At 24.0% G+C, this 13,712-nt stretch overlaps 1 protein-coding gene across 1 annotated transcript in view; it reads right to left on the minus strand.

Annotated features, from left to right (window-relative positions):
- Positions 1-13,712, minus strand: part of LOC100197510 (laminin subunit alpha-1) — a 119,733-nt gene that overhangs the window by 32,197 nt on the left and 73,824 nt on the right. The window contains exons 31-40 of the mRNA XM_065815339.1: positions 13,305-13,443; positions 12,852-12,957; positions 12,281-12,508; positions 7,545-7,787; positions 7,311-7,442; positions 6,930-7,118; positions 6,497-6,816; positions 5,399-5,567; positions 5,075-5,184; positions 2,854-3,239 (exon numbers count right to left, since the gene is read on the minus strand). Of these exons, the coding sequence (XP_065671411.1) occupies positions 2,854-3,239; positions 5,075-5,184; positions 5,399-5,567; positions 6,497-6,816; positions 6,930-7,118; positions 7,311-7,442; positions 7,545-7,787; positions 12,281-12,508; positions 12,852-12,957; positions 13,305-13,443 (2,022 nt within the window). The remainder of the gene's footprint in view (positions 1-2,853; positions 3,240-5,074; positions 5,185-5,398; positions 5,568-6,496; positions 6,817-6,929; positions 7,119-7,310; positions 7,443-7,544; positions 7,788-12,280; positions 12,509-12,851; positions 12,958-13,304; positions 13,444-13,712) is intronic.

Genomic DNA, 13,712 nt, shown 5'->3' on the forward strand with positions numbered 1-13,712 from the left:
CATTGAGTCAAGAAGATCCAGCATTCAACATCCTAAACTGAAAATAATGTATTATAAATACATCTACACCAGCCTTTTAGATGAAGAAAGGGTGCAAAGCTGATAAACAGAAAGAATCCATTTACATATTAAATCTTTGCTCCAAGACAGGGGATGTGTTAAGTTAGAGTTAACATCTCCTAGCATTTGCATAAAAAGGCGTATCCTACAAGGCAGCAGAATATGAAACAGTTTGTACTGGATTACATGTTACCAGTAGCAGTATAACCCCACCTGACCTTTTTTTTTAAATTTATTTTTATTATGATTGGATCAGAAGATGAAACAAAGAAAACATTACGAGTAAAAATTAGGTTTGTCTGTTTGTTTAAAAAATTTCATTTCAAATGATACAAATTTAATTAACATGGAGTCATAATGCTGTTTTCTTAATTAAGTAATAATTTATTGAAGAATCCAAGTGACTTTTTAGTACAGCATGACTATTATCAATAGTTAACCTAGTTTTCATATCAGGACTAGAGGTAAGATTATGAGGAAGGTATATAGATGAGAGCCAAGAATAGAACCTAGTGGTAGCTTAAAGTTTTGAGAAAATGACGAAGAGTATCAACCATCAAAGACGATTTTAATATTGCAATTAGAAAATAATAATTTAACAACTTAAAAATATGTTCTTAAGGTATATTATAAGTGTTCTTAAGGTATATTTGTTACCATTAATAAAGATAAAATCTCATAAAAATAGCACATAACAATAATCTGAATAAATTTTTTTAGCTAACTCAGATCATGTATATTAATTAAATTTAACGTAACATGACCTAATTCTGATTTGCAAAATGAAACACTTTTATACGAAATTTTTTGCAACAAATGGTTTCCAAGAAAGTTTAGAGCAAAAGTTTTGTATTGTTAGAAAAATTATGAAGACGCACACACAGATAGATCTATTTTTAAATCAAGTAATATATTGCTATACTAGTTTTTGGACAAAACAAGAATAAACTGAATTGATCCACTTAAACATACTAATTATTATAACCACTTGAACATATTAATTATTATAACATACTAATAATTCTTAATGTGCAGACTATTGGCTTATTATTACAAATAATAATAAGCCAATAGTCTGCACTGTAATTGCAACAGATGTAATTTTAATTGATAACTGTAATTAACACATTAAAATACATTGGTACCATAATAGAAAATTTATCTACAAAAAAATTTAAATAGACGAATTTTAGTAATGAATCCCTAAATGAATCCAAACCCCAGTTTCATGCTGCATAAGTTGATTATACTAAATTCTGATGATGAGGAGTGTTTTTATTTGGATTATTTTGAAAAAATATTGTAAACGAAAAAAAAAAAAAAGAACAAACCATGAATTTATAATTCATTATTTTACAATGTTTAAATATATGTAATTGTAAAATTATGATATGTTCATATTATATAACAATGTTCAGGTCATGACAATTCTGGTTATGATGTTAAACTAATCCCATATTAAAGCAGCTGTATTTAAAGCATTTTTGTATTCTCTTCATAGGCAATTTGCCTATGAAGAGAATACAAAACTGTGATATGAAATCTCCTATTTAATCTTGGGTGTAGGTAGAAAATGCTTGAAACCTAGCAGTTGTATCGCATTAAAAATACAAACACCAGATCTGCAAAATACAAACACCAGATCTGCAAAATACAAACACCAGATCTGCAAAATACAAACACCAGATCTGCAAAATACAAACACCAGATCTGCAAAATACAAACACCAGATCTGCAAAAAAATTTTTAAAATGGTATTAAAATCTCTAAAGAATTATTTTTATTTTTTAGCTTCTAATCTTTTTTTATTCTGAACATTATAGTGACTCTAAATAACTGTATAAAAACTAAAATATTATATAAAAACTAATATTTAAATTAAAAATATAAAGTATAAACGTTATCATACATTAAAACATTTATGTTGATAAATATTTTAAAGTTAGTTAAACTCACCCAATCCAAACTATTCCATCTAAATATTAGAAAAAAAATTTCATTTTTTTAAAGGCAAAGAATTTATTTTTGGATTGGAGAACAATTCGCTTAAAAATGAAATCAAAATTTATTTTCCATATAAAGTTCTAAATCTATAAACTAAACTTAAATTACCTTAAGGTTGAAGAAAACTTACTCTACTCCATAGGTTGGGATACTTTTTTATTTTAACTTAAGGTTAAAGAAAACTTACCATACTCCAGAGGGCGAGACAATTTTTTTTCTTTTTGAAGGTCTTTGTTTGTCCTCAATTTTTTTTATGTTTGGCGTTATAGTTTTTTTTATGTTTGTCCTCAATTTTTTGTTACGTTAGGCGTAATAGCCAAATTTGTATTTTATAAAATTGCAATTTATTATTTACAAAAAAAACTTTTCAATTTAAAACTAAAATCATTTCTCTAAAAAAATCCTTGGACTTTAATTTTTGTCTTTTTAAAATCTGGAAATACTGAACAATCACCTCCCCCTCCCACCTGCCACATTTTGAGATTTATATCCATTCAACTCATAATTTTTTTTTTTTTAATATACACAAATGCTTTACCTTATATTTTGATTGTTAGGAATCATAAGCAATGTTGATAGTCATCAACAATATTAAAATTTTTTTTTTAGTCCATTTCAATATTTTATAAATATCTTGTTGTAAATTAAATCCGTTATATTAAAAACTACAAAAGTTACGAACAAATTATTTTATTTCTAATTTATTTCATTTTTGTATTTTAAATAAAAAAAACATTAACTGTATTTCATGAAGTTAACATATAAAAAATGATTAAAAAAAAATTTCACCTTGTAGATAAGACTGCTATATCATTACCCAAGCTTGTTGCAAATGAAAACATCAGTCTTCCACCAAAAATATAAAGACCATATACAAAATTTCCAGACACTCCTACTACGCCAAAAATAACAACATTATCTCTTAATGTGCGGAACTCAAGTTTTATTGATGAGTAATCTCTATTTACCATAAAACCTCCAACATTATGTTTGATGTAACCAGTTCCAAATAACGTAACATAACTACCGTTAGTAGTAACCAACTTGTATCTGTAGTTTGCATAAGACATTACTCCAGTGTACATATCAGTGTTCCATGGGTTGTAGTAAACGTCATTAATAAAGATGTTATCATAAACAGCACTCATTGAGCCAAATTTATTGGTTAATTCATCCTAAATAAAAACAAGTATTTATTACAGATGTATTACTTTAAATCCACAAATATGTATCTAGAGACTTTAGCCAAAATCAGTTTGGTTTAAAAAGAGGCATATTAAGATTAGAGTTAATTATTTATATAATATTTTTTTCTGACAAAAGATATTTTCAAAAATGAAAAAATGTTACAGCTATAAATTCTGTATCCTGACTCTAGAGATCTGAGAAGTGTTTTTAAAAACTCTGATAATTTGAAACTTATATTTACATATACTTGGAACATATACTTACATAAACTTGCAAAATATAGTTACCATGAAAAATAAACAGATTAATCAGAGGAATATTTTTAAAAAGCATTAATCTTTAAACTTTGGTAATTTTTAATGCACTTGCTCACCATAAAAAATAAACATTGTCTTCTTATAAATTCATATCTAAGTGTATACGAAATGGAATGCTCCTACAGCAAATGTTATATTGGCAAAACAAAATTAAAAATCTTATCTCTAAAAATTTATGATGAAATTTGGCTATTTTTTTGGCTGCATCATTAAAAAAATATATATTTAATTAGTAAAGCAAAAATTGCTATAGAAATATTTAATAGTATGGTAAAAATAATCTCAAAGTGAATGTCAACAATATCAAAAGGAAAGTGAAAGAGATGTAAAGATACATCATAAATTTTAGATTTAAAGTCTCCAATATTCTATGACATATATTTTTGGAAATATCTAAACATTTAACCACCCATTCTTGCTTGTTTAACAAAAAATTAGATTCAAAATTAAATAAGATGTTGTCCAATATTTACTTAAGGTTTGATCAAAAAATGAAACAAAAAAAGTTGAAAAACTTTATCATTAGAACCTCATGTAAATATAAATATAAATATAAATATATATATATATATATATATATATATATATATATATGCAATAATAATAATAGTAATAATGATAATAATAATAATAATTAGAGATTAAAATGCCATCATTTACAACAATCATAATAGTGATAAAGTAATTCAGAAGCTTTCTATAAGTAATTATAGAAGCTTCTGAATTATTTCAAAAGTAATTGAGAAAGTTTTCTATAAGTTCTTGAAAGCATCTACAAAAAGTTTTATTTTAGTCTTTTTTTGAATGTTTTCCAATGGTTGAGTTATGTGTGTTTATAGACAACCCATTCCATATTCGAGGTGCTTTCATGAAAGATTTTGATCCTAGGAATATATATATAAATTTTTTTTTTCTTTCTTAAACTTCATTTAGCAATGTGAATCAAAGAAGTAGCGTGAAGAAGCTGATCAAATTGGTCAGAATAGATAACAGATCAATTTAAGATGTCATGACAATCATTTTACGGTAGATAAAATTGTTGTGAGTAATTTTTTTTTCTTATATTAACCGGATAAGTTTTGGGTCAAATTAATCAAATCTAACCAGTAAGTGTAGTTGGGGTAGTTTGGTGGGTAATTAACTGATTAAATATAAATAAGCTCCGAAAAAACTTTTGATTTTGATACTTATTATTTAGTTTTTAAAAAGTAAAAAAAAAAAAGTACAGACATTTTTTTCTAAATAAAGCAAGTGTCAATACTTCCTAGAAAAATTGTTAAAAAAGTTCTACAAAAACAAGGAGTTGCATCCATAAAAAGAAGTTAAATCACGTCCTCATGTGTGGAGCACTTTATGTGTATAGCTTTTCAAATGTTTACATTTATGCTTATATTATACTTAATATTTTATTATATTATGCTTAAATTTATTATTATTAATCTTATTATTATAAAAATTATTATCGAACTACTGATTATGATTTAAACTTAAAAATATTTTCATACCATAACATCATCAGGGAAACCATTGAGATACCACATGCTGTATGAATCAAATGTCATGTAAGTTTTGTCATTATAATATGGTGAAGACATTTTTATGACAGTGGTTAAACCTGAAAAAAAATGTTTATGGTTGAAGAAATTCAAAATATAAACATTTTTTAAATTTTTTAGCTTTAAGTTGTTATGTTACTGAAACATATTTTGAACTCAACAAAATTTGTGGTTTATAATCCATATTAACGAAATGAATGGTTTTATAAAAAATATAGTATAAATTTTCTTGTGTATTAGTAAAAATTAGTAAAAAAAAAAAAAAAAAAGTACCATAAGAATCTTTAAACACAACTGTGACATCTTTAAGGATCATAGCAACATTGATATAATTCCATTCACCTAGACGAACATCACGAATTTTCTCTGTAATTGCTCCTCTACCCAGGTTGTAAGTAAAATAAAGAAAACCATCTTTGATATATATACCCATACTGCCAGCCTTGAAAATAATTAATCATTACCAAAAAAAAAAAAATTAAATAACATTTTTATTTAGACAAAACATTTCTATCACATTTATTTGGCTATTTTTATTTATCATTTATTTTACATTTATTTATCACATTTATAATAAAAGCTAGTATGCAGAAGATATGGATCCTAAAAAAATCCTAAAAAAATCCTAAAATAAATAAAAATTATTATAATACCTAATTATCTGTTTTTAGTAATACAATATATAGATATGATGTTCATATATTATAATACAATGTGCCATTGTTTAAATAAAAAATATTAAAATCAAAGTTTATCCATACTATAAACGAGTAAATGACCAAACATTTTTTAACAACAAACCTAACATCTCTGTTACCCTGATACTTTAACAATTTTAAGCACAAACTAGTGTTTATATCAATAATAGTCATTGCATTGCAAATTTTAAGAAACTAAATTTTAGCATATGCAAAGTAGCCAGTAATTAATAAATCCAAAATTTCAATACTTTTCTAGGGCATTTAAAGAACATTTTGAGTTATTCAAGGACTTACAAATTTTTTCTTACGATTAAATATATATGAAAAAACTGAAACTAAATGAATCAAATATGTCATATTTGAAAAAAAATTGAACAAAACAACTACATATATACATATACTATTGGAACACTTTTTTTAAGCCACTCGGACTTTTTTTTCCATTATATTATTTATATTATTATGTTTTCTTAAAAGTTCTTTGAACCTTGCTCGAAAAAATAAAGGTCAAACATGTAATGTAAAAACTAAAATAACAAGCTCAAATAAAAACTTGTTTCAAACAAAACTTGTTTGAAATAAGTTTTTACTTTGAACAAAACAACATATATAAATTAAGTATATAAAAAATTCTAATATTTTACAGTACTCTATGAGAAAAAATTTATACCAGTGAGTCAGGTGAAGACAACAAAAACCACAAAATACCATTATTATTAAATGGAATAAAGTCAAATGACACTGTCATGAACCTCCGTTGCTCAGTATAACCACTGTTTACCATAGTGAGTTTGTAGCTAGATTGCTCACCCTCCATGTACTTTATTGTAAAAGGCATTTTAGATGCAATTGTATTAAGCTGTGACAATTTAAAATTTAATTCACTTTGCTTTTGTTCTATTTTACTATTGTATGATGCTGAAGATATGATGTTCAGTGCATCTCCCACATTCTTCTGCTGAAATTGGAGTTTATATTCGGCTGTCATTACTAAAATTAGTAAATAAAAAGTATATTATTGGAAATAAAAAGAATATTATTACTAAAGCATACAGTGTGTATATATTTTCATAAAAACACAAATAATAATCCAAAGGTTTTACCAATTTCTTGACCTTCAGCAATCACATTGGTGACATTGGTTGAAGCAGATGCAAGATAATTGAATTTTTGGGATAGATCATCAACTGAACCAAGTAAATTTTGTGTTAACTGGAATATCTTTGAAGCTGAAACTGCTGATTGTGAAATTACTACATTAGCACTATCAAGTGCTGCCTGAACAAGTGGAGCTTTAAAAATTTAAATTTAAAAAGTTAAAAAAAATTCAAAACAAATATTAAAAAACGTATTTTAATTAAGATAATTTTATAATAAAAGTTTTTTATATTAAAAATTTCATAAAGTTCATTCAAATGTTGCAAAACTAATTAAAAAACTATTTAGTCATATGCAACTTGTGACTTAAAACCTAGTTTTCTTACCTGTAGAGGATTCAGCTGCTAACTCACTAGTTTTCAACTTAAGGGTGGGAAACAAACTATTAATTTCATCCCACTGTGGAAGAGCTGCCAAGAATGTTTTATTTGCCATTTCAATCAAGTCATTAAGAGTAGCTGTAACAATTTAAAAAGTTAATATTTAACAATTAATAATTATTAAAACAAGATAAGCAAAAGACTTCAAAATAATTTAGAAAAAAGTAAACAAAATCTTACATTTCAAATACACCAATTTACTAATCTTGCTTACTCCCAGTCTTTCTGCCTTTAAATCTTGACTTACCCATGGAAATGTGTCTGTATTTGTTTTTTTGTAACCCAATAAAACATACGAACCTCTATTACCACTAAAATATGGTACCTGCCCCCCTAATCCAATTAATTGGGTGATTACAGATGCTTGATAAAATGAAGCAATGCTCCCTTCGCCTTGTTTTACAATGATTACAATGACATCAGCTATAATACACAATAAATTTAATGCAATAAATTTCTATATATTTCAGATTTTAGAACACACACACATATATATACAAGAAATGCTGCAAATATTGGGTATTCCTCCTATTTGATTACTTTTTTCTATTCATTATTTGGTTGAATGCTAAATACCACATTAAAAAAAAATGGATAAAAAAAGATTACATGTATTTTTTATAAATATTTTTTATTTTAACAAATAATTAGCATATTTGTTAAAGTAAAAAATAAAATTAGAAAAAAAAATTAAACTTAGAATCTATAGGTGACAAGTTATGATAAAAACATTTTCATCATTTGATGATAGAAAATGTTTACACTTTCCTAAATTAATTATACTTCCAAATAAGTTGAAAATTTTAGGAAGTTCTGTTAGGATAATGTTTTATATGCCTACCAGAATATTTGGTATTCAGCAAAATCACTATTTGTGGCATCTCTAATATATTGTGCTAAATTAAATTAGAACAGTATTCAAATTATCATTATTATCATTATTACAAATTATCAAATTATCACGTTAATAAATACTAAAGTAAATGTTTCTGGATTCTTCAACATCTTTACTACAAAAGTGACAAGCATGGATGTAAAACTAATAATAAATATACAAAATAAATAAATACTAAAGTAAGTTTCTGGATTCTATGGTTGCTAAAATTTAATTGACTTTTTATTTTCATCAAACTTTGAAGAACCAGTTTTTTTAAATACTGATTTGTCGAAAAAACATCAACTAATTTAATAAATTTGTTTATTTGTTCAACAAATTTACTCCCAACAATAATATCTTTTTGTTTAAAAAATTCATTCCAAACAAAGCTACAAGCAACTACTAAGTTAATATTACTATTAGTGAAACCAAAATCTCATTTTTAAACAAATCAAGATTTTTGAAACTCCTTTTTATAGATCTACAATTTCTAAACCCTGATTACACTGAAAATTTTTATTTTTATCATTGAGTATATTTTTTGTAATTATTAGAGCCTATTTACACTGAAAGGTTTTTTCTTTTAGTTTTGGCATAAAGTTACTTTATTATTAACAAGTAAAAATTAATAAATGGGGGAGTAATAAGCTCAAGGTGGGTAGGAAAATTTTCAAAAATTAATAAATGTCCTCTCTTGTGTATTAAAGCACCTGAGAGTAGGGAGTGAAATCAGGAATGACTATAAAGAGGCAATCTTTCCAGATGCTAACTTTGCAATTGATATATAGTTTCCACAAAATATCAGTATTGAATGATAACTACCTCCTAAGAGACATAAACTAGAAATCAAAAATTGATGATTTTATGCCAAGATTGAAGTCTATAGTTGTCCCATTAACAAATAAACCACCTAAAACAATCAGGAAGATCATTTATAAAGATAAGAACAACACAGGATCAAGGATGGAACAAGTGATACTCAAGAAGTTACAAAATATGAAGGAGAGTGTTGCTTATCAAGAATGACTTTAATACTATGGTTAGAAAGGAATAATTCAACAATTTTAAAAACTTTACCAAATAAACCTATGTAGATATTTAAGGAGAAGATCTGCATGCCAGATTTTATCAAAAACCTTTGATATGTTTAAAACAATAGCCCTTGCCTCACCCCTTCCATCTATGACAAATTAGAACCATTCTCTTGTTATGGTTAGGAAATCAGCAGTAGAACAAGAGATATGTATGTATGTATGTATGTATGTATGTATGTATGTATGTATGTATGTATGTATGTATGTATGTATGTATGTTTCTATGCATATTCAGGTACTTTGTCTTTGTTTTGTTTGTGCTTATTCATTTTAATTTTTTTATTTTACATTGTTATTACTTATTAATTTTGTTTTCACTTTTATTGCACTTTATATAGTGACTTTATTTTGTTCTGAACATCTGTTCAACACAACTTTTTGATTTTTGTTATCCTTTCTTTACTTATTTCACTTGGGCTTGAGAGCTTGGTCTAATCCTTTGATGCACATATTTTGCATTTTTTAAAGCTTTATTATACAAAAATATTTCTTTTTTGTGGCAAAACATTAATCTAAGCAATAAAAAAAAAAATAATATAGTAATAGTTTAGTATAAATAAATAACATATATATATAATAACATTTGTGAAAGGGATAGAAATTTGTGCAAGACATAAATAATCACGTAGAAAAAATAATTATATTAAAATATGTTTATAAATTTATGAAAAAAAAAAAAAGGTTTAAAAAAATAAAATGCGCATCTTTAGTTTTTTTCAAAACAAAATTAAAATATTCCTATATTTACAAACAACTTTATACTTTTTTTACTTGACAGAAAAATATTTTCAAGTCATTGGGAAGTTCCAACCAAAATTCGCAACAACCTTGTTAAATCAATAGAATAAAGACAACTTTTAAAAAAGCATGTGAGATATATTTTAATAACTACTTTGATATTTTTTGTTGCACTAATATTGATATATTGCAGCTTTTTTTATAAATAGTTTTTTGCTTTTATTTTCAATTAAGTTTTTATTTACAACTGTATGCTTTAGCATAAAAAGCAAAACTTTTTTAACAACAATTTTTCTCTAAAATAAAAAAAAAAACTGCTTCAGTTTTTATTATATTTTAAATGAGCTTTATTTATATCCGCAACAAAATCTTAATGCACCTGTTTTTTTAAAAGCATTGTAGCTGATTTTTTGATATGGATGCACGGTAGGTGATCACTCGACAAGCATGCACTGTAGGTGATTACTTGAGAGCAAAAACTTATTAACTACATTTTAAAAAGTATTTTAGGTGAACACTTAAGAGCAAAAATGCATGATCTAATTTAATTTCTAGAAAACCATAATAAACTATTTTATTTAAAAAAAATTTACATATAACTATTTATAGTAACTAAATTATAAAGTTGGATTTTTTATTGCATTAAGTCTAATTCTGAATCTTAAAAAAATAATATACTCAAACTAAAAGCTTTTTTAGCATATGAATTAATTATTCTTTAGGCAACTCATTCCTCTTTTCTCCCATTAGAAACACCATTAGTTGTTGAGCAAACTATATCAATGAAAAGGTTTATGGTAAACTTTTTATCAAATACTTTTCTATACTTTTTAAATTAAACCAATCCTCCTCCTAATAAAATTAACAAATATTTCACTGAACTAATGTAAACAAGATAACAAAGTATCAGATTAGATTAAACCCCAAAATCAAGGAAACACTTCTAGGAAGTATATCAAAATTTTTTTGCAGTGAACTAAGCTGACCATATCTAAAATATTTCAGATGTGTACAAGAAATTATGTTGTTCAAATAATATATTATATAATATTTTCCTTCAAACTATCATGAAAATGTGTTCAATTTTTTCTTCTTATATAATGAACTTGATGTTTAACCTTAAAATATTTGATATTAAGTTAATTTTCATGATACTATATATTATTATTTTATATTAACTTTTATATATTATTATTTTATATTATATAATTATTATATATTATTATTTATTTATTATAATTATTATATATATAATATATTATATTATTATATAATTATTATATTATATAATATATTATTATTATTATATATATATATTATTATTATTATTATTATTTATTATATATTATTATTATTATATAATTATTATATATTATTATTTTATATTAATTTTTAAATTTAAAACTATTATAATTTTAACTTAAAATAAATTTTAAAGCATTAATTAAATTATTAAAGAAAAAAGCAACATTATAATTAAGTTACATTACTTTGCAATTAAAATTTAAAAAAATTTACATTACTCACTGATAATCAGAAGTTAATTAACTTAATCTCTTTCAAATTTATTTCCAAAATATAATTTCTATTTTTTTATTATTACTAAATAAACTTATAATTTATTAGTTTGTAAAACATATTTTTAAATTAGATTGTAATAGATTTTAAAACTTTCTGATTATATGTTGTTGTTTTTTTGTGTAATAAACACATTTTTGTGTAAGTATTGCAATATTTTTAACTTTCTGATAATTATTTGAAAGTAACCAAGTTTTTAATAGTTTCTTTACTAACCTGTTTCTGTATAACAGAAATAAATTATTATGTAAAAATAATAACCAACCAATAACAATAATATTAATAGTAATAATAATAATAATAATAATAATAAAAACAATAATGATAATAATAATTATTATTATTATTATTATTATTATAAAAATAATAGTAATAATAAAAAAAATAATATTTGAAAAATCATTTATTTCAAATATTACAAACCTTGAGGATGAGAATATATTAAATATATATATATATATATATATATATATATATATATATATATATATATATATATATATATATATATATATATATATACATAATTATAATAACAATAAATGTATAAATAAAACTGTAATGAAAAAAAAATGTATACAAAATAAACTAAAAAGTATACAAAAGCAATAATAAATAAGTGAACATACGCGGAATATTAATTAGATAATTAAGAAATTCAGCTCCTGCATTTTGATTTATATCTGTTCGAAATGTTTTAATACCAAGAACTGATCCTGAAACATAACTAAGTACCATTACTGTATGTCCATTAATATTTGGATGGTATTCAACACGATTGATTAGAATAGAAGACCTTGGAGGAACATTTACACCAGAACTACCAAATGTTTCTGATCGAAGATCAATTTGCAACACTGAAACATAATAAAATTAATTGAAGAAAAGTAATAACTATAACAAAATATATAAAATTAAAATATAAATACTTTATATAACTAACAAAAAGGTTAAATAGCAGCGCTCTCCATTCATTTATAAATAATATTTTTATACAGTATAGCAATAAAATAATATAATATTTTATATATTATATTATCATAATCTTTTTACTACATCTCATTCTATTTTCATACAGACTCACTCATAAGTCTATGATCTCTTAAATATCTTGAACATTATCTCCATTATGTTCATACATGTTACTGTATTGCAACATGTAGAAGATCAAATCTATATTTTATTTAATTTTAGACCAACCTGCTTTTGAGATATTCCTACTTCTTGTTTGTGAAAGAAATTGTTGTGCAGCTAAAAGTTCTGTATCTGTTTTTGATGTAAAGGTTGAGATAGATATCCCATTTAACTAAAATATATATATTTTTAAATCATAATATACAAAAACAAGAAAACTCAAAAGTGAAGACAAAAAAAAAAGAACCAATTGAAAAATTCAAGAAAAATTTATCTGAGCACTTCTCTTAAAAACTTTTTGATGAGTTTAAATAATTTTAGATTTAAAAGCAAAATAACATGAACTAATAGTCATAAAAAAAAAAGTAAATAAAATATTATTTTATGATAAATATTTCTAAATAAAAAAATTAGAGTTTAATAAAGAATCAGTAAAAAACAATATAATAATTAAAAATTAACTTAAAAATATTTAGAATGTGTAACTCCTAAAAATAAATTAAAACAAAAAAGACCTACCAGCAATGTGAAAGCCTGAACAGATGAGCTAGCAGAGGCTGCAGCTAACAATGAAGAATTTATAAGTTGATAAATTTGATTGTAAGCATTCACAGCATTCACTGCTTTCGATGCATATTGCTTCGCAAGATCAAATGTGCTAAAAAAATTTAAATAAATTTATCCAAGCAACTTTTAAAGAAAATTTTAGGAAATAACCATTTAGCTTTTAAAAATTTAAAGATTTTAGGGCGACCTTTTGATACTCGACCGCTGAAAGATTCATAATCTTACATATCACAAAGAACTCACAAGATAAAGTTTTATAATCTTGCATATCTTTGTATGACTCACTAGATTTTTGGAAAATGTCTAATTGTCTTTAATAAATGAAAATTTACTTTCACCTGCTGAATAAACTAAAAATTG

Source organism: Hydra vulgaris, chromosome 13, assembly GCF_038396675.1.
Source record: "Hydra vulgaris chromosome 13, alternate assembly HydraT2T_AEP".
Lineage (NCBI taxonomy): Eukaryota > Metazoa > Cnidaria > Hydrozoa > Anthoathecata > Hydridae > Hydra > Hydra vulgaris.